Source organism: Branchiostoma belcheri, unplaced genomic scaffold, assembly GCF_001625305.1.
Source record: "Branchiostoma belcheri isolate BF01 breed outbred unplaced genomic scaffold, Haploidv18h27 scaffold1, whole genome shotgun sequence".
In the NCBI taxonomy this organism is placed as follows: Eukaryota; Metazoa; Chordata; class Leptocardii; order Amphioxiformes; family Branchiostomatidae; genus Branchiostoma; species Branchiostoma belcheri.
Genome location: NW_017802379.1, coordinates 10,443,840 through 10,465,021, shown reverse-complemented (window position 1 = coordinate 10,465,021; position 21,182 = coordinate 10,443,840). Strand labels below are relative to the sequence as shown.

The 21,182-nt window shown below is 40.5% G+C and overlaps 1 protein-coding gene and 2 long non-coding RNA genes across 3 annotated transcripts; 2 read left to right on the top strand and 1 right to left on the bottom strand.

Annotated features, from left to right (window-relative positions):
- Nucleotides 1-1,000: 1,000 nt before the first annotated feature.
- On the bottom strand, nt 1,001-2,487 carry LOC109461554. Its single transcript, XR_002139697.1, has 2 exons — nt 2,172-2,487; nt 1,001-1,474 (listed from the first exon to the last, which is right to left on the bottom strand). It is a non-coding gene; the product is annotated as an uncharacterized LOC109461554 (long non-coding RNA).
- A 1,084-nt stretch (nt 2,488-3,571) lies between these two features.
- On the top strand, nt 3,572-4,885 carry LOC109488252. Its single transcript, XR_002141329.1, has 4 exons — nt 3,572-3,664; nt 4,168-4,266; nt 4,466-4,644; nt 4,844-4,885. It is a non-coding gene; the product is annotated as an uncharacterized LOC109488252 (long non-coding RNA).
- A 3,679-nt stretch (nt 4,886-8,564) lies between these two features.
- LOC109479429 (allene oxide synthase-lipoxygenase protein-like) lies at nt 8,565-21,182 on the top strand. The gene is made up of 17 exons (XM_019781426.1): nt 8,565-8,726; nt 9,671-9,840; nt 10,433-10,569; nt 11,087-11,131; nt 12,097-12,234; nt 13,036-13,133; nt 13,508-13,649; nt 13,901-13,999; nt 14,579-14,675; nt 15,174-15,291; nt 16,042-16,134; nt 16,835-16,895; nt 17,773-17,887; nt 18,184-18,257; nt 18,898-19,071; nt 19,707-19,870; nt 20,875-21,182. The coding sequence occupies exons 1-17, from the start codon at nt 8,569-8,571 to the stop codon at nt 20,990-20,992; spliced, it is 2,001 nt and encodes a 666-aa protein (XP_019636985.1). The 5' UTR covers nt 8,565-8,568; the 3' UTR covers nt 20,993-21,182.

Sequence of the window (21,182 nt, the reverse complement as noted above, 5' to 3'; positions counted from 1 at the left end):
TTGATTACTGTTGGTGCATCTTGCCACTCAGACGGTCAGACCTCATGGTCGATAATGGGCCTCATGTTTGTCATTTCTAGTGTTTGTACCCAATACAAACTGTACTGTAGGCAAACTGTAGGCAAACCCTGGAAGAATTTAGGCACACTCTACTGATCACAGAAGAAACTATTGTGGCAATTGTGTACTTAAAACACAATCTAAGAAAAACTGTATTTCATTGCATTGTTAAGCCGTGAAGGGTCTGTTCAATTTGTGAGAAGACCCCAGGTGCGCTCGGTCCGCGGTGTTGCCTGCAGACTGACACACTGAAAAGGAGCCTTTCTACCGTGGCCGACAAGGACAAACCTGCGTCGCCTGCGCGCACACCTGCGTCGCCTGCGCGCACACCTGCGTCGCCTGCGCGCACACCTGCGTCGCCTGCGCGCACACCTGCGTCGCCTGCGCGTATACCTGCGTCATGTCTGCAAAGAGCTTCCTCGTCTGCGCACGACTACCTGCGTCGTGTCTGCCAAGAGCTTCCTCACGCCTGCACAGAAAGAGCTTCCTCGTCTGCGCACGAATACCTGCGTCGTGCCTGCCAAGAGCTTCCTCACGCCTGCACAGAAAGAGATTCCTCGGCGACCTCGCTGCGCGCAACGAAAGCTCGCTGCACGGAAGAATACGTGTCACCCCTGCCTTGTTGAAGAATGGACGGTCCCCTATTATAGGTCAAGGGTCACATCGCAGTGACACTGTTCGCTGTCGTTTTTGTTTACTTCAGTCTCAAATTTGTTTTAGTTTTTATGCTTACAATGTCCGGCTGTTAAAATATGTAAATATTTATGCTTAATTTATATTCAGGCCATTCCAATTAAATTTCTTGGTACTGGGATGATTTTCAGAAAATTATTGGACACTTGTCTAACATGATACTTGTCTTCTTGCTTGTCATCCCAATGCTTCCACTGTTGTGAAATCATACTATGATTATCTATAAAAAATAAGGCAACATAGACAATTGCATGGCAGGTTTTGTCTTTAATGTGTATCAAAAGGAATGCAAAAAACATGGTACAACACAGGCAATACCTTGGGTTTACGACAATAATATTTACAAAATTGTACACAGTGATGTAACAAGTTATTTCTATCATGATCATAATGATTCCAGTCAAAATGCATGTATCTATAACCTTCCAATATATTAAGGTATGTCTTATTAGAATTGATCCTACCACATACACATATACTTGTCTTTAGATATCATAACACAGAACATTATAATGCCAACAATGAAATGGCTTGACTTGCGTAGATATATATATATATAATACACTGTCAGATTTTAAACCAAGGTACGAATATTCTGGTCTTAACATTAAATGATGAAAAGGAAGATAGCAATAGATAGTGATCTGGTGTCTTAGGCAGGGTTGAACTCCACATTCCTGGTGTAGAACAAACCAGTACCACCCTTGGTCCGGTACTTTAACTAGAAAATAAAGAGAATAATAATGAGATGAAAGCACCATAATCATTTGCTTTCTTTCTGCAGACAATCAGTAACTAAAATACTGTCAAATTTCATACTGCATCACATAACATTGCATAATCCTCTGGTACATGCATTACATTTCTATTCATACACCATGACTTTGTATGGCTTTTTCTAAGTTGATACCCCATCATGGGTTCCTATTCCACAATAATATTACTAGTATTGGTAGTGCAGCTCATAGGTGATCATGAGTGTTTTTAATAAAATCCAAACATTGATGAATATCATTTAGTAAACATTTACTGCAGGTGGGGGAGGGGGACCTGGCCAATGCTTACACTAGGTGTATCATTCTCTTATGCTCATGCTTCTGGTTGATAGGAATGTATCTCTTTGAAATTACAACATATGTTAGAAATATGTATATATATGTACTACTTTTCTACTTTATTTGGGAAAAGATCCTTTATTTGTTTGAGAATTTCTCCCTAGGATTATAGTTGACACCCAAAGCAGTTTTGAGTGTCCACAATATGGATGACAAATCATTGAACATGTTTGAAAGTCTATAATTCTTTATCAAAAACATGTACATTTTCAATATCCTGCAATATGTTGGACTTACATATGTAGTTTTGTTTCATTTGACTTTTAAAGAAATCTGTTGTGGTTTTGAAATGTATGCAAGTACCTGAAATTCCCACAATGTAAACAATATGGCTGACAAAATGTTGGGAAGTTTGAGAGTCTATATTTCTGGATCAAATGATGGATCTCTTCTATATCCTGCAGTAGTGGGATAGGAGATATGCAGTTATGTTCTGTTTGACTTTGAAGAAGATCATTCTATATTTTTGAATTTATGCCAGCACATGATGTTCACACACTGTAAACAATATGGCTGACAAAATATTAAGCAACTTTGACAGTCCATATTTCTGGATCAAAAGTCATGATCACTTTGATATTCCAGAATATGTGGGAGTGACATAAGTAGTCAAGTTTCAGTTCAGTTTGAAGAAGATCAGTTGATGTTTTTGAATTTATGCCAGCACCTGAAGTTCACACATTGTAAACAATGTGGCTGACAAAATAAAGGCAACTTTGACAAGGTGTATTTCTGAATCAAATGAATGGATCTCCTCAATATTCTGGAAAAGGTTGGAGGGATATCTCTAGTTATGTTTTATTTTACTTTAAACAAGATTGCTTCATTTTGTTGAATTTATGCTTTTGTTGAATTTATACTGTAACGTTACATGTGCCTCGCCCCCCCCCCCTTCCCCCATATCGTCGCCTACTTCAAATCCGGTCTAAAACCGTGTATATCGTCGCGGGTCGGGAAGAATCGATGCCCAGACTGCCATAGGATGTCCTCAAAATGTTTCTTTGGAATCATTCGCTTTGTTCATGCAAATAAACAACGGGCACTTACCGGGGAATATTGAAGACGAGGTGTTCTGGTGTTAGGGGGCAGATTTCGTAAGGGCAATATTAACATAATCTATGCAGGATTTCTATTAATTAATTTTATCACTAACGGGCCCGTTATTGATTAATAAACGCGCTGGACATTGTAAGCATAAAAACTAAAACAAATTTGAGACTGAAGTAAACAAAAACGACGGCGAACAGTGTCACTGCGATGTGACCCTTGACCTATAATAGGGGACCGTCCATTCTTCAACAAGGCAGGGGTGACGACGTATTCTTCCGTGCAGCGAGCTTTCGTTGCGCGCAGCGAGGTCGCCGAGGAATCTCTTTCTGTGCAGGCGTGAGGAAGCTCTTGGCAGGCACGACGCAGGTATTCGTGCGCAGACGGGGAAGCTCTTTCTGTGCAGGCGTGAGGAAGCTCTTGGCAGACACGACGCAGGTAGTCGTGCGCAGACGAGGAAGCTCTTTGCAGAGATGACGCAGGTGTGCGCGCAGGCGACGCAGGTGTGCGCGCAGGCGACGCAGGTGTGCGCGCAGGCGACGCAGGTGTGCGCGCAGGCGACGCAGGTTTGTACTTGTCGGCCACGGTAAAGATCAGCCACACTACAGTGCAAATATTTTTCTGCAATGACGAGAAGGTCGGGAGAGGCATTGAGGTTTACTCCGGCAGTTCGGGTGTTTCATCCGTATGCTGATCGACAAGACAGCTGCTACGACTGAAGCTGGTCCTAGGCCTAAGACTGCTTTGAGGTATGAGAAGTCTGTTTTAAATCGAGTACCTTGTACGGAAAAAACACGGGTGAAATATTCCTAGAAGGGGAGTATAAAATAAATGCATACATGTATCAAGGCTCCTTGCATGTGTTTTGCATGGATAATGATCGTTTATTCGTTTCTGGTTATTTATACTTGATGTTGGCAAAATATGTGTTTTCTTTTATTCTTAAATTTTTGGTCCACATTTGGCACGTAAATTGCTAATTTTCAGTCTGATTTGTAAGGTATTTTGGCATCTATAGCTGTAAACAAACTACGCATTCAAGCTCAAAGCTCTTTTTGAAGTACTATTTGGGGGGGGATTTTTAGTCTAAATTTTCTTAAGAATTCTTTTTCCCCATCATTTTAGCTTTGATATCCAATTCAGTAACGTTGTCAGCTCTTCCATTTCTTTGATTGCATTAAGACACATTGTGAACTAGGAACAGAAGGTTCACTTTTCTTTTCACATGTACATGTATTGTACATGTATACAGGTATGATGAAAGCATCAAGAGAACAAGGTCAGCAGGAGTGGATGTTTCCAGCCTATGCTGGGACTGGGAGCACACAACAATGTAGCAATAACAACACAGGTGAGTAGTGAGGTACATTTGAGATGGATTGTTGCAGAATATACCCTTTAAATTTAAGGCACTTTGGGGACAGTAAAGACGTACATTTAACTACAACATATAACCTATTAAGCCTTTATGTTGAAAAAAAAAAACATTTTTTTTCTGAAGAGTTGGATTTTAGACTATTGTTCCATATTTTTCCACCTGTTTCATGTAGGGCAGTGACATGCACTTCACCAGTAGCACAGTACTATACTACTAGTCAGCCAGATTGAAGTCAGGGGTGATGAAGACGATGCTGCCTTTGGTGTGCTGGAACTGCGGTGAGGAGGAAACGCTGCCCATACTGGCAGAGAAGACTCAGCTGCATACCAGACAATAAACCCTGTTTGTCAGGTAGGCATACATTTGTTACCTACTTAAATACATTATGCAACTTATGTAGAATAGCTCTAAACATATTTTGTTTGGTTCCACCTTTATTGATATTCTTTCTCAAAAGCTCCTATAGACTATTTGCATAGGTAGAAATGCAGTAATGCATGCAAAGGGTTAATCAGCAACTAATTTTGCCTTTTATGCTTTGTTTCTGCAGGCCTGCAAAAATGTGACAGGACGACAACTGCCGTTCCACCTGATTTATTGCTGTTTTGATGATGAATAAAAGACTTCTTGCTTGTTACACTGTGTCACCTCATTTAATTTTTGTCCTAACATCTGTTGTCTCTTAGTATATTTCTAATCTAGGCATCTTGTTTTTTTGGGCCCTTCTTGTTTTTTTTTCGCCCTCTCGCATTAGATTTGGAGTCTCCAAAGGACGTCATCCATAAAATTTACTTGGTGTGGCCTTATGAAAACTTACTCAGACGGTGGGACTGGGACTGGACCCCCCCCTCCTTTCGTTTCGAAGATTTCTGCTAAAGATATTCAACAAATACACTTTAATAATATAAAACTGAACTGCATCAGGTCACTAAAATCTTCAAAACCTATAATAAAAAACATACATTGCACATTAGTACATCAATAAGCTGAACAAATAAGTATAATGTTAACTACACACACACCACACAGTTAAGGTGACTTTTTATCGCAACAGAAATGGCGATAATATGCAATAAAACAGTTTTAATCACTTGAATGTCAAATTCTACGTCCCAAGACAGTGGTCGACCCCTTCAAAAAGGATAGGGCTGGCAGGGTTTTGCTATCGTCATTCAGGTTCACCGCATACACAAAATTTATTTTCCAAGGCCAAACCTGTAGTTGGTCCGGGAGTACAGGTAATTAATTCAGACCGGGCCTTACACACCGCAACGTACTGTACGCTTCTCGTCTTGACTGGTGAGTACACTAGGATATATTAGGGACATTCTTTGTTTAAGCTTGCTAACAACATTTCTTCTGCAATGTGTACAGTGACGTTTCTAATGGCGAACTTAATTTTTGGACTCAAACTTGCCGACTATAGCTGCCATATAACTGTATTGGCGAAAGGTCAATACAGTAGACATCGACGGTTGTTGTAGACTTTGCATGCCCCCAGACACGCCCCCTAGTCACGTCCTAACTTTGGCGAACGAAGGTGTTTTTTTATGAATCTGTTTGCGAGTGCATGTTCGTAAGAAGGTTCTCAGAATGTTGCAGTACTTGTGTGAACTATTATAAAACCAATGCACGGATTGTTCGAAAAAATCAAACATGAACACTGCGTCCAGAACACGCCACTGTTGTTGGTTGGGAAAATAGCTTTAGGGGCTCAATTTGACTTAATGTTGTGTATGCGCCCCTGTGTGTCTGTGTATCTGCCTGTGTTTATATGTACACCTGTATGCACGTGCATGTATACGCGTGTGTCTATACGTGTGTACGTATGTATGTATGTATGTATGTATGAATGAATGCATCCAATACCTTTCGTCAGTGACTAAGAGACTGCAGGAGAAATGCAGGTTTGTAAGCACAAACTATTGATTGATATGAAAATACGCGAAGACAGTTTTTTTTTTAAGTCCAAGAGAAAACAAACGTTAGACAAGGATGATGCAAATTAGCAAAGAAGCTCCTATTGTTTCAGAACACGAGCTTAAGTGTTGTCTGTCCTTGGGGCTGAGAGCAACAAGTTCAAGTGCCTGAGACATCTACCTGTAGCCCCCCTTCCCTGTTGAGGTAGAGGTCAAATGTTAGTCACTGCTAGTCACGTGGTCCATTCCCTTTGCCAGACAATGTAAAAGGGCATCTTTGTTGTGATACACACACTTGATTTCACTGGATAACTTGATACTAAAACATGCATTCTTTAAACAAATTTCAATCCCTTATTCGATCCCGTGTAAAACTATACTGTACATAAACACGTCAATTATTATATCATTTTGAGTTGAACACAGCTATGTTCGGGTCTGCTTCGTCTTATATAGAGTCACGTACACTGCCACACAGGTTATCTTGAAATATCGTCTGTTATGGTAGAAGTCATTATGAACGATATTGAACTGCAATTGCCAACACGAAAAAATGGACTCACTCAAATTTTGCACTGTACAACTCCATTCCTTGTCAAGGAATGAGCACTCCACCGCTTCCTTGACAACGACTGGAGCTGTACAGTCGAAAATTTGGGTAAGTCCACTTTTTTTTGTGTTCAATCTTGTTCATAATACCTTAAAGGTTGTTATCTATGGATGGGGTACTACTATAGTCTACAAATGCACATGTTCCATTGCACATTGACATGAAGGTACCTTATCTTGAAAGTTCATCTGTGTTGGTATAAGTCATTATGCAGCAAGTTTAAACTGTAATTGACAAAGACTGGAGTTGTACAGCCGACAATTTGGGTTAGTCCACTTTTTTGTGTTCAATCTTGTTCATAATACCTTAAATGTTGTAATCTATGGATTAGTTACGGCTATAGACTGCAAATGCACATGTTCCATTGTACATTAACATGAAGGTACCTTATCTCGGAAGTTCATCTGTGTTGGTAGAAGTCATTATGCAGCAAGTTTTAAACTGTAATTGACAAAGACTGGAGTTGTACAGTCGAAAATTTGGGTGAGTCCAATTTCTTGCGTTGGAAATTACAGTTTAAACTTGCCGCATGAAGGTACCTTATATTTAATTATTGACTCATGAACATAGATGTTGAAGAGAACGTCTAGACAGAAAAAAAGCCAAACAGACACCAGCACGATCATATCATAAATCAACTTCTTAACATGCACAGGAGACGTGAGCTGGATTAAGCAGTACGACCAGTTTTCCCGCCTATTTTATGAGTACAAAGATCAAAGGTTAACGTTATACCATTATGTCGATTATCAGGGAAAATGGTATGAACGTATATGGAAATACATTCAGACGTAACTTCTTATAACGAACATACAATGCATTTTGCTATCTTAAAACCCCAGTGCCACGGAATATTTTAACTCAGTCTGAGAATTAACGCTACAATTTACACTTCATCTCCTTTGAAATCAGGCAGAAAATTCAGGCAGAGTGCTGCCGGCGCTGATGATTAATATCGAGGTTACCTCTTCTCTTGTCATAATCTGCTTAGCAGGCCTCTACGGGCTTTTTCTTCACTCTTTTCTGTGCAGAATACAAAATTGTTTCTGATCTCTGTCGTACTCAATGTTCATAACTCAGTCATTAGAACACGGCGTTGCTCAGAACATTTGGTCGTTATCAGAAGCACACGGAAGATGTCCGTATCAAAACGCCCTAAGAAGCCTGCTTTGGAGACTATCCCTAAGTAACGTAGAGTCATGATAGGGCGAAGTGCACTGATAATTGTCAGTAGTCCACCCAGTCTTGCTGAACACCATGTCTGAGACGGGGTAGAAATCTTATAGCTTCTTTAAGAATTGCGACTAAAGCTGTGAGTACGAATGTGTATTTCTTGAATTCATGAAATATTGTTACAGATGTAAGGTTTACAAGTATTTTGTAAAACAGTCGCTTCTGAATACGTTTTGCGGCCACGGAATATTTTGTCACTTAGAACCATATGGTCGATGGCAAGAAAAGGGAGCTATGTGCTACGGGGGGGCTACTAATATGGCGTCGTCTTGGACAAAGGCTGCCGGTCGCTATAGATCCGTTACCCGGTATTATTTTACAGACTACACGGGTCCCCTCGTTGTAAACTTAAATATATACCTATATAAAATTGGAGGTCAGTATCCTTACCCTTCCAACTTGTCACTGCCGAAAGAATCCTCTAGTAACCGTATCTATACGTGACAAATGAATCTCTTCAGCCATTTTCTAACGTTTTGTTTCTAGGCAAAAGCTGGACGGCTGAAGGGACCAATGGAGATTCTCGTCAAAACAAAGACGGGGAACTACCTCGGAGCAGGGACCTACGGGACAGTGTACATCAACTTTGTGGACTCCGGTGGAAAGGAATCTGGTGACCTGAGTCTTGACGTATGGTTACAATATGATCACCAAAGGGGGACAGAGGGAGAGTAAGTAACAAAACCCCTCCTCTCAGTCTTACATGGGAAAATCCAAAACTTAAACAAGACTGGCAATGAAAATATACATTGCCATGGCGACGGTGGTTGCTGTTAGGGTTATTGTTTGCATGGCACTGCCATCATTTCATGATTTTGAGGAAGACTTGGTATCTGTTAAATCTAGACAGATACAGTGTACCCCCCCCCCCCTGAGTGTATAGTGAAAGAGCCCCGGGGTCACAGAAAGTAGGACCATCAGGGGCAGAGAGGTCTTCCCAAGGGTTCCAGGAATGTGGGCATAGATGTGGGTCAGATAAATGCCTGTGGACATTCCGCATGCCTGTGGACAAAGTGCCTGTACCATTCCTAGAATTCTTGCAAATTGCACACAATACAATAACAATTTTTAGACCTTTTACACCTTTGCCACTTTTCGAAATTCCACTTCAAGCTTCAACATAACATTCTGTGTCATTTCCTAACTTATTAGAATGTTAACAATCTATCTTTTATATGATCTGTCCAAATTTTATTATCCTTTCTATTTGGTAACCAATGATTTGCAAATTTAAAGGGCCATTATGTAAGTTTTTTGCAAAATTGAAATAATCGAAGATATATTCGTGTGTGATTATAATTTACTTCTACTTTTCAAAATATTTGTGCAATCATCTCACATTTCTGACATTTGTAGTTGAGGCTTAAACAGCCCATACGAGATCGTGGTGCCACCACATACTACCAGAATGTAAACAAACATGGCTGACATCTGTGTTTCAAGCTTTTAGACGCATTCGTAAGACATCATATTTTCGCATCTTAACTTCCAGAATAGCACATATTTGCAATGGAGTAGGGTTAATTCAACTGTCTGTAAATAATTGACCCAAAATTTCACTGATTTGTATCGTCCTGATGAGACATGATGCAGCTTTAAGAAAATCTATTTTCAGGTACACTTTGCAGTGTGGTGACATGACGCCCCCTATTCAGGAGCTGAAGTTATCACTGGGCAACTGGGCACCGGGTGACGCCTGGTTCTGCAACTCTCTTTCCGTTCAGTTTGAACCAAAGAGCAACGGGCCGACTTTCTACTTCCCTGTGGATCGCTGGCTTGCACCAGGTATCTGTATTTGTATAGCCGGTATAACAACCCTTCGGCGTAACACACCAGCTTCGCAGGCGCGCGGCGCAGCAGCTACGTTACACAGAACGACTTGCTACACCTAACCTTTGAACATTTATATTGTACCTCTAAATAGTGTTAAAAGTTATCTAATGATGATGCCCCTTCTTTACTTGGTGGCAGCAAGTTCCACTTTGCGATCATAGTTCTAGAAAAAGAATGTCCGCGTCCTCTTCTCTTCTGCGCTGCGTCTAGCTTTCCCTGAGTTCAGCTGCCTGGACAGTGTGGAACTCCATCTGGGTCGATCATTGCCATTGGCAAAGTCCTCTCAGTGCTCAATGTCAATGTCGAGACCCTTGGTATCAGACTAGACTCACAATTTGTTGTTTGTATGTTGTTGTTGTTGTTGTTGTTGTTGTTGTTTTTGCTAACCTTCAAGCAGATCTTTTGGTGGGGGTAAGACAGTATCAAATTGGCCAGTATGTATGCATTTCCCGACTAGACTGGCCAATTTGATACTGTCTTACCTCCACCAAAAGATCTGCTTGGAGATAAGTTTTTGCTACAACTGACCTATTTGTGCTAACAGGTACCTCTGTGTGGCTGGTTCCAGGCGGTTGTGTCCTCCCTCAGCACGAGAAGCGGACCCATCAGAGGCAGACTGAGCTCAAAGTGATGCGGGAGCGCTACGACTCCTTCAACCCCGTGGAAGGCCTTCTGCCAATGGTATGATACGTATGGTTGCCATGCTTCTCTAAGCTTACTTGTTTATGTATAACATCTGTCACATATACATACGCTATTAGTTTTAGAGATAGAACCTTACATTAGTAGGCGTAGAACTTTATGTTAGCACATGGTTTATGCCATTCTACATCCGTACTCATGGCCTTTGTCAGCTTGCAATTATATTAGCCCTCGGGCATAACCTTGATATAAAAAACTAGAATATCCCACCATATTGTAAAGTGATTGTAATTTGATTGTAATTCTTGGCTACAAGAGTTTTCTTTCACACAACCAAACTGTTTACCTTGCTGACATTTCGATGTCTGTCAGACACCATCCTCAGAGCTTCTGACTGGAGTTCTGCTTCTCAAAAAGAAATTCTTGTATCCTACACTTTACCGGTATACCAACCTGATGAAGCTATTTTTTGGAAGATTGTAATTCTTGTTATGTATACGGTTTACTCGTTTCTTTAATAGATTTACACATAATCTTCTCTCTCTCACACACACAGCTGAAGAAGCTACCTATTGAGGCGTCGTTTTCAGATAAGCAAACGGTACTTGTCACTTCAATATTATATATTCACATCATCAATACCATTCACTGAGTGGCATATAGCTCACGTAGCGACACAAAACAATCTGGATTGTGAATATCAATTTTACACCTACTACTGCCTCCCCTCCAATCGTTCACGTGCAGCTTACTCATGAATCCCTTTATTTCTAAAACCATATTTACAGACTTGACTATTTATAAGTACTTATAATTATTCGAGGTAGAAAAATGTGTTAAGCCGAAAAAAATGTGTTAAACGTCATGTGTGCAAGCCCATTTTTTTAACCAGAGAAAGATTCAATACAATACCTTTTGGTAAAAAAATGGGCTAAAGGGGGTGCTAGCCCCTTTTTTTACCAGAGAAAGATTCAATGTATTACCTTTCGGTAAAAAAATGGGCTAAAGGGGGTGCTAGCCCATTTTTTTTACCAGAGAAAGATTCAATGGAATACCGTTTGGTAAAAAAATGGGCTAAAGGAGGTGCTAGCCCATTTTCTTACCAGAGAAAGATTCAATGTATTACATTTCGGTAAAAAAAATGGACTAAAGGGGGTGCTAGCCTATTTTTTTACCAGATCTGCAGAGAAAGATTCAATTACTTTTTGGTTTAAAAAAATTGGCTAAATTGGGTGGTAGCCCTTTTTTTACTAGAAGGAAAATTGATGATAGACTTGATAATTTCATAATCTGTTTAAAAATGCGTCATTGTTTGTATGCAACCTTTAGCCCATTTCAATGCGCAGTTAGCACGCTTTTCAAAGACAATTTCTTTTTGGTAGTAAATAAATGGGATAAATAACCAAAGCTATGTTTACAGCTATGTTCTGCCGACATAGTTACCTTTGTTTGGGGTAGGCCCTTTAAAAAACCACCTAGGTTTCTGGCCCCGCATATTCTCTTATTGTTATTGTTTGATTATGTAACTTTTTTTGTACTTGCAAATAATAAATAAACAATAAACAGCTCGCCCTGGCGGAGTCGGTGGCTATTCTTGGCATGACAAACGTGGGCATACTGCTGGGAAAGTTTCTCAGTCAGGACGGCCGATGGGACTCGTTCGACAGCATAGAGCAAATCTTTCCACTAGGGAAAGTGCCGAAGGTGAGAGAAACTTCCAGACATCCGACTGGATTCGGCTGACGTTCGGTAACAGTCTGACCAGATTTAGACCATGCCTACCTTTCTAGAAGAATCGAATCGACTTTGAGTCAAAGTTGATCCTTGAACACTGCTGACTTACTCCTGAATGGTTGGCTGATGTTCTGGTGACGTACAGCCGAACACCAGCCAACCATAGTCGATCCTCCATGTTTATGTATTTTTTATGTTTGTCATGAAAGTTCATCTGTGTTGGGAGTAATAATAGTAAAACATTGAACTTTATTCCAACACATAAGTTACAGAGCGATCCAATTTTCGACGACCGCTGTCGCCTTCATCGGGATAATTAATGACTAATCACTTCACGACGTGATCTCGCGAGAGTTACGGTTTACAAACACGTGACCTTATTCACACGAGACTTTGTAAACCGTAACTCTCGCGAGATCACGTCGTGAAGTGATTGGTCATTAATTATCCTGATGAAGACGACAGCGGTCGTCGAAAATTTGGAAAATTCGCCGAACACCAGCTACTTTGCGCCGATCTACTCCGAATTATGGTCGGAAGGCGTTCGGCTAGTGCTCTGGATACCCAGTTCTTAAATGTGTGACAGAGACTTTACCTAGTGAGAACGAAAGACAGTTACTGGACCTTAATGCATGAGAGGATGATGTCTACATGTATTACTGTTCCATTCCATTGCTATTAATTTGGTGTATCCTTGTTACCTGCAATGTCGTTTCCATCTTTGTGACATTCTGGGCATATACATTCATTACTGCTTGCTGTTCAACTTAGGGGAAAGCTCATTGGAGGACCGACGAGAATTTCGGTTGGCAGCGCCTGGCAGGAGTCAACCCTACATCCATCCGTCTGTGCACGGAGATCCCAAAGGGGTAAGTTGCACTGGGACGGAAATTTGATATCGATGATAGTCGTCTCATTGACATTGAATATTACATTGAAATACGTTGAGAGAAAGCTTCTATGGCAGGTGAATAAAGTTCTTGGCATACAACAAAGAGATGTGTACCATCGTTTTGGCACTTCATCCTCTATGACTGACTTCCCTACTTCTAATTACTAGGAAGAGCTGTAGTGGCGAGGTCCTAAATGTACATTTTAGTGGGAAGTACAATCATGAGGAATGTAAACGTAAGATGTAAAAGGATTGCAAAAACGTTAGCAGGTTTAACATCTCATTGTGTGCAAAGAACGTTGTTAGCCATTGAATCATAAACCTACAAACTCACTTTTTTTTCCTCATCAGGTTTGGAGTGACGGCTGAAATAGTTGAGCCTTTCCTGCAAGGTCTGAAGCTGGAAGATGCCATCCAGAAGAAGCGGCTGTACTACGTGGATCATACCATCATGGCGGCCACCTCCATGGCCAACACCACGAAGGCCAGGCCAGTGAGTACTCGATTGTTAGTTTTGTTGGATGGATTTCTATTCTCGTGCTCTATTTTTGGCTCTCCTCAAACATAGGACTTAATGTGCCATCTGAAAGTGTATCCCTGACCAAAGGGAGATTCTCAAGTGGAGTTGAGAAATTTCTGTCCTTCAAAACTTGTTATTGTTCCACCAATCATTTATGTAGTCCTCACGAATGCCAGCTTTACACCTGCAGTTGTTGACTGAATTCTGACATGTTTCTGATATAGATGTGCGCTCCATTCGGCCTGTTCTTCGTCAATGACAAGAAGGACCTCGTACCGGTGGCCATCCAACTGTACCCAAACGAAGGGGGACAACAACACCCGGTACGTGTTTGTGTTATTTTTCTTTAATAATAGTTCTTTATTGCAAATTCATGCCCGAGGGCTAATTTACCACAATTACCACAATTACCACAGAATGTTTTGAAGAATGGTATAAAACACTGTGCTAACATTAAGTTCTACTTCTACTAATTTAAGGTCCTATGTCTACTTGATACTAAGAACATACTATATATTCGTGACAGAGAGAGGACTTCAATTAACTTCGACAAGAACGGTATTACCGTTATGCCTTTAGTGATGTTGTTTGTGGTTGTGTATATTTCGGTAGCAATGTATGTTTAATGCTTGACAGCATAACACAAGAAAGTATTTATGGTTTGCTGTACTAGTAGTAATTTAATTTAACTAAGGCTTAGACCTTTAGTGCGAACCACTCCCCTTGTTGGCCATTGACCCTATGTTTTGCCGGATTCCACTATCCTAACCCTCTAAGGAAGGCCTAGCTAGGGTACCCCTCGCGGAGTCCCACTGGGCCACATACAAACAGCCAATAAGCTAACCTGTTAGGTATAGGTTTGGAAATGTTGACTGTTGAGTTACACCATTACCCATTTGCAGGTGTTCCTGCCGAATGACCCACCTAACATGTGGCGAATGGCCAAGATGTGGTTCAACTGCGCAGATGCGAACTACCATGAGGCCGTGCCTCATCTTGGTACGTTTTATTACTTGACGCAATATCGCTGTATGTAATAACATACGCGTACAAACTTTATTGCATATGAATTTTCCAAGGTACAACGTATGGCATATAGCAAAAGTACTAGGAAACTAGTTTACCTTGCAAAAGACGATTTAGTATTGAATGAGGGTTATTAATTTACAATCTTTGGTGGAATTTGTGACCTTGAGGCTTTCATTGCCCTACATGCACAAAGCATGGTTTGCCATGTGTCAGTATGTTCTTTAATTCGCTATTCCATTCCGTTGAGAGAGATCTTGGTAAATAAGATGATAGTATTTATGTAGTAGTTCTACTACTAAAGAAATCGGCTACGAGCTAGAAAAAGGATTCTATTTACGTATTTTTGACGGCCCATATTACAACAGGTATATGTACTTGTGTACTTGCATTTATGACTGATCCTTGTTGTTCTCTGAGCTGGTACGGAATGTTTACGTAGTGATCGCTTCTATGTTTCTTCCTTTCCAGGTTTCACGCATCTTCTTGTTGAGGCCTGCAACCTGGCGGCCAAGCAAAACCTGTCCATCTCACACCCGATGCACCGCGTCTTGGAGCCGCATTTCATCTACATGTTCGCCATCAACAAGTGAGTCCACATACTGTTTTCTTGCAATGCCTCATAGTAGAGAAACCAGAATATATACATACATTGTAGAACAAGTAACATGTTAAGTCGTGCACAAGGAGGGATACGGACCCACCACATACCTTGCATGTCGAGATGGCTGTCTGCAAGCAATACATTTAATCCTTGCATGTCCTGCTGGACTTTTTTACACAATATTTTCAAGTACACTGTATTTGAAGTCGTAATCAGGTCACAGACCCGTGACTTTTTTCTGCCCTGCAGTGGCATAGTTACCTCCGCATTCGTTGCGTTTCGATGCGCTGTGATGCGTTGCACGAGAAACGCCCCCAAATGGTACATACATGTACACAGGGCGCTATATAGATGGTACTGTATGTCCAAAGCAAGGCATATATATGTATGGTTCCCGCAGGAATATGCTTGCATACTGCTTGTGCATCATAAGGGCCAAAATGCATCATATTCCTTTTTGCTCTTATCTTATGCCAGTGTGTTGTAATGAAAACAGTGGTATATTATTATCAGTATCTTGACCTGTACCTAGCCCGTCGTGGCATGAATGTACAATAAAGGTATTGACATTAACATTAACATTATTGGTGGATTAGTGTTTGTTTTGTTATTAATGTCTATTGGACTTGAAGATGTTGTCATCCCGGATTGTCTTTACAAGTCGTAGATCAGAAACGTCGTATTTACCTTGGCCGAGGTTCAGGCAAACAATTTTCCGTTTTGTACTTCCCATAGTCTGGCCCTGGGTACGTTGATGGCCAAGGGTGGCGGTTTGGATCAAACTACCCAGATCGGAGCACAGGGAAGCTTTGAGCTCATCAGGAGAAGGTGAGGCAATATATCTATTTGATAACACACTGATTTTCTTATTCTAATTTTATGAGTAGACATGGTGACCACACACTCATTTTTTTAACTTATCTTATGCCGCCACCAACGCAGAGGACAAATAAAGGACAGGACAATACTCATTTTCACCAGAGCGAAGTGAGAAAAGTCGTGTAAAGTGCCTTTCCCAAGGACACAAGATCGGTGATATGTCAGGACTCGAACCCAGGACCGTTTGGTATGGAGTCGAGCACTCTGCCATTACGCCACACAACCACGCACTGATTAAATTTTATGGATTTATTTTCGCCTGTTCTAAAAAAATCGCCTCCGAGGAGGCTCAAGCCTGAGTGCCATCCCCAGTAGTCTGAAGTGGATGGCACCCAGGATGCCCACGCTCCACGCAACTAAAAAAAACTCAATACGTATACGGTGCAGATTATAATTACCACAAAAGGTCAGCATGTGTCGTCAAAGTAGTTATGTACTATTGAAATTCGCATTACCAGCTGTGGTTCAGCAGTTTTTATTTTTGGCTTGATGTTTTATTCGCCCCCTCTAAAGTAGTTTTGGGGTCTTCTGTGGATGTCATCCATTAAATTAAGTCAATGTGGCCAAAATAATGATAATTGTTAATTAATGTTACGGCTAATTATTGTTAACGTTTGCCAGTTTCTTTGTTTTCTTTCTACTGAAATAGGGTGAAAACTTGGCGTCTCGATACTGATGGTACTCTGCCAAAGGACCTCAAAAACCGTGGCGTAAGTATTATCTTTATACTCTTAAGATGTTTAACGACTGTCCAGTATTATGTATTTCTTATCTTTGGTACATTCTACTGTATGTGTATGTGTGCATGTATGAAGAGCAGCAGTTACAAAGCTTTATATTAGTTACGTCGATGAAGGTTAGACATCCAGGTAATACGATACGCCAAAAAGCAGTTACTCAAGCAACTGGATATGATTTTTGAAACGGTCAGACGTTTCGGCTAGTATCCAATAGCTTTCGTCAGTGACTGAGAGACCAGGGTAGAATTGCAGGTTTATAAGCACAAACTATTGATTGATATGCAAATAAAGTGAAGACATTTTTTTAAGTCGAAAAGGGAACAAAAGACAGACAAGTCAAGACAAGATAATGCAAATTAGTCAGAAAGCTCCTGTTATGCAGAGCACTTAAAAGTGTTGTTTTTATGTTAGTTATTTGTTGCGATGGAAGGCCGTTCATCTTGGTAAGGTGCAGTTAAGGTTTTTTTAAACCGAGTAGCTTTGTCCCGCGGCCCGCCAAGTTCACGTATTTTATGACGAAAACGTGCATATGGAACACATTTGTGACTCTAGTGATGATAACAGAGATACCCTGGTATCATGGAACGTTTATTGAATGTTCCTGCACGAAGGATAACTGCAAATAACTAGAAAGGTTTACATTTATGAAAAACAATGACAATGAGACAGATGGGCCTACTGTAATGTTCTGTTAAGGTTCTAAAACTAAAATTGTTGCGTTTGTTGCTTTCTAGAATGCAATATTCTGTAACGCGAGTTTTTTTTCGTCGTCGGTAAACATGGAGAAATTAGAACCTATGATGTTGGCTTCTTTTGTGTATTTGTATCAATTTTGTTTTTATGCTAGGTTGACAACGCAGACGATCTGCCCAACTACTACTATCGCGACGATGCTCTTCCCATCTATGAGGTTATCAAGAACCATGTCACTAAAGTTGTGGGACACTTCTATAGTCCCGATGGTAAGCTGTCATAATTGTATCATTGCATGAGAAAACCCGGCAGAGATTTTCATTATGATACTTGCAAATAATTTTAAATATATTGAATGCTAAGGTACGTTGACGTATACAGTTTTGTGTTCCAGGGCTAATTCGTTCCCTTAAATACTGAACAGCTCCATTGCGATAATCTAATAAATGTATGCACACAGATAAACAAATTCCGGTTTATTGGTTCTGATAACCCCTGGTACATCCTCTTTCAATATTTCATCTTGTATCTATAATCTAATTATCTAATACTCATTTAGGGAAAGGAAACTCTACCAAACTGAACGAGGATAGCGAGATTCAGAATTTCGCAAAAGCTCTTGTTGACAGTGGAATCCAGGTACTTCATTGAATAATCGTTGTAAATGGTGATAATCTGATCTCACTTTAATGTCTATGTCAACTTAAACTAATGTTCTAACATAAGAAACATGGCACCAAATTATAGACTTTTAACAACAAATAATATCCAAATAGATATCATATCCCTTCGTCTATGGATGATGATGTGCAACTAGTAAAGAGTTGGAAATGAACTTGATCTATAGATATATGTATTATATATTCATATATGTGAAGTTTCAGCCTCCAATGCAATATTTTAATTAAAAAGTTTATTGCAAATTCGTGCCCGGAAGTTAATTGCAAATTACAAAACATAAAAGAACAACGACATAGAGTATGAAATAACTAAAGTCTACATGACAAAGGTAGCTATGACGTGAATTGCCTGCGTAGCATATCGTAGCATATATTCCTGCCATATCCAATTTCTGCATACTTCATTCCAAAAGCAAGACCAAATCACCCATATATGGTTTTACATATATGGTAACACAAACACCGTTATAGATAATATTCTGTAGTTACAACAGTTACTGTGCATGTCTTGATTCTACACATTGTACCACGATTATCGAGCAATAAAATCCAATCATTCATGCATATTCACTCATTTATCTTTCATATCTTACACACAGGGGGTTCCTGGGAACGGTACATTGTCCAACGTGAATCAGCTGATCCAGATCCTGACCTCCATCATCTTCACCGCCAGTGTGCAGCACGCAGCCGTCAACTTCATGCAGTGGGACCAGTACGCCTTCGTACCCAACATGCCGCTCGTGCTGGAGGGAGAACCTCCGAGGACTAAGGTTTAGCTATCTTTATATTGTATATAGAGAGAGCATTAAGCTGTTCTCCAACAGCATATCTGGATATGTACTGAAGAGCTGTGCTAAGGTTCTCGCACCGTTTTTAACAACGTTATTCAATAAGTCAATCTTACTTGGTCAGGTCCCTAGTGAGTGGAAGGAAACCAATGTGTCACCTGCCCCCCAAAAAGGGCGATAAGGAGAATGTTGCTAACTAGAGACCAGTGTTTCTATTATCTCTTGTAAGCAAGGTTATGGAACGTTGTCTTTACAATGCTGTATTTCCTTTATTGCGTGGGACCATTCACGGTGTTCAACGTGGGTTTACACCCGGCCGTTCCAACACTCAGCTTATGGAAACATACCACAATGTAGGGTCCATACTAGACAGAGGGGCAAGTAGACATGTTATTTCTCGACTTTGCCAAAGCATTTGATTCTGTTTCTCATACCCTTTTGACCCACAAGCTACAAACATTTGGCTTTGGCAGGAATCTTCTTGCTTGGTTTAATTCATACCTTACTAACCGTCGTCACCGTGTGGTGGTGGAGGGTTGCCAATGGATGATTATGGATAAAGCATGGTCTTGGATAGAACAAAGACTAACAATTAATTGCAACTCTCCTGTTTTTAGGACATGCTGACGGAAGAAGACGTCCTGAACGCACTGCCTGGGAAGTTTCAAACTGTGATGATCAATTTGCTGACAGGAGTCCTGAGCGAGCGCGCAACGCAGCCTCTCGGGCAATTTGAGGTCAAGTACTTCCAGGGGCAAAAGGCGGAAAGAGTCATTGATACGTAAGTGTAACTGTTGTCCTTGCCTTAAGCTTGTTAATTCTCTATAATTAGAACAGAAATATGCACAATTAAAGGCATCCAATGCAATTTGAGGACGACAAAACTGCAATTTAGATTCGATGTCTGGTCATTATCTTAATGTAGTAAGTTGAATCAACACAGTATAGTATTCCATAGATTTGATTTGATTTATTAAACTGCATAAACAGATATACAGCCAGGACTGCCCACCTAGCAGGAGGCTATTATAAAGGACTTGCCCTCATAACAGGATACAACAGTAAACAATCAGGAACAGTTAACGATGTCGGGTACAATTCGGATTCATTAACATATCATTAGATAAAGGATGAGTCATTCTAAGTATCTGAGACAAAAAATATGATGTAGCTGACGGAAAATTGTTGCTTGTTTTGTATCGTAGATTGATTCTAGCAATTTATGGTTGGTACCAAAAAATATAGGGACTCCTCACACGGCTTGTTATTGGGCTGATTCAATCTCATAAAGTATGGAATAATGACGGAATGTGCTAATTGTGAGAAATGGTAGTAAATGTCAATATCAGACAGATTTCCTCGTCCAGAATATTTTGTTTTGTCGTCATGCAATTGCATTGCTTGCCGCCTTTCACAAAGGATGAATTGTTCAAGCATATAATGACATCTAGCTATTAAAGTACGATATATCTGAAAAAGAGGCCTTGTAGATATAGACGGAATATATTATACTAGTATTTATTTCTCTTACCCTTATACCAAAGGTATCTAACTTAGTGCATTTGGCCCGTGTAGGGCGTGGAAGCATCTAACTTCATTGTCGTCGCCATTGGTTAAACCCGTTCAAATAGCCACTGTGATTATTGTTTGCCATATGTTTGATATTCTGGCACACCATCACAATCAAGTGACATTGGAAAGTGCCATAAAGTCTTAATGAAATTAACAAAATTAAAAAAATGCTCTGTATAATTTTAGAATTCGTTTTTTTTTTCGCCTGAATAGCTTCAACCAAGACCTGGTCAAAATCGCACTGGATATCGAGCACAAGAACTCTACTGAGCGTTCGCAGCCGTATGACTACCTGGATCCGCGAGAGATTCCCAACGCCATCAGCATCTAACTGGAGATTCCCAACGCCATCGGCATCTAACTTGAGATTCCCAACGCCATCAGCATCTACCTGGAGATTCCCAACGCCTTCAGCATCTAACTGGAGATTCCCAACGCCATCAGCATCTAACTGGAGATTCCCAACGCCATCAGCATCTAACTGCTCAGTTCGCACCAGCAGTTTTCTGTAAGGTGCAAAA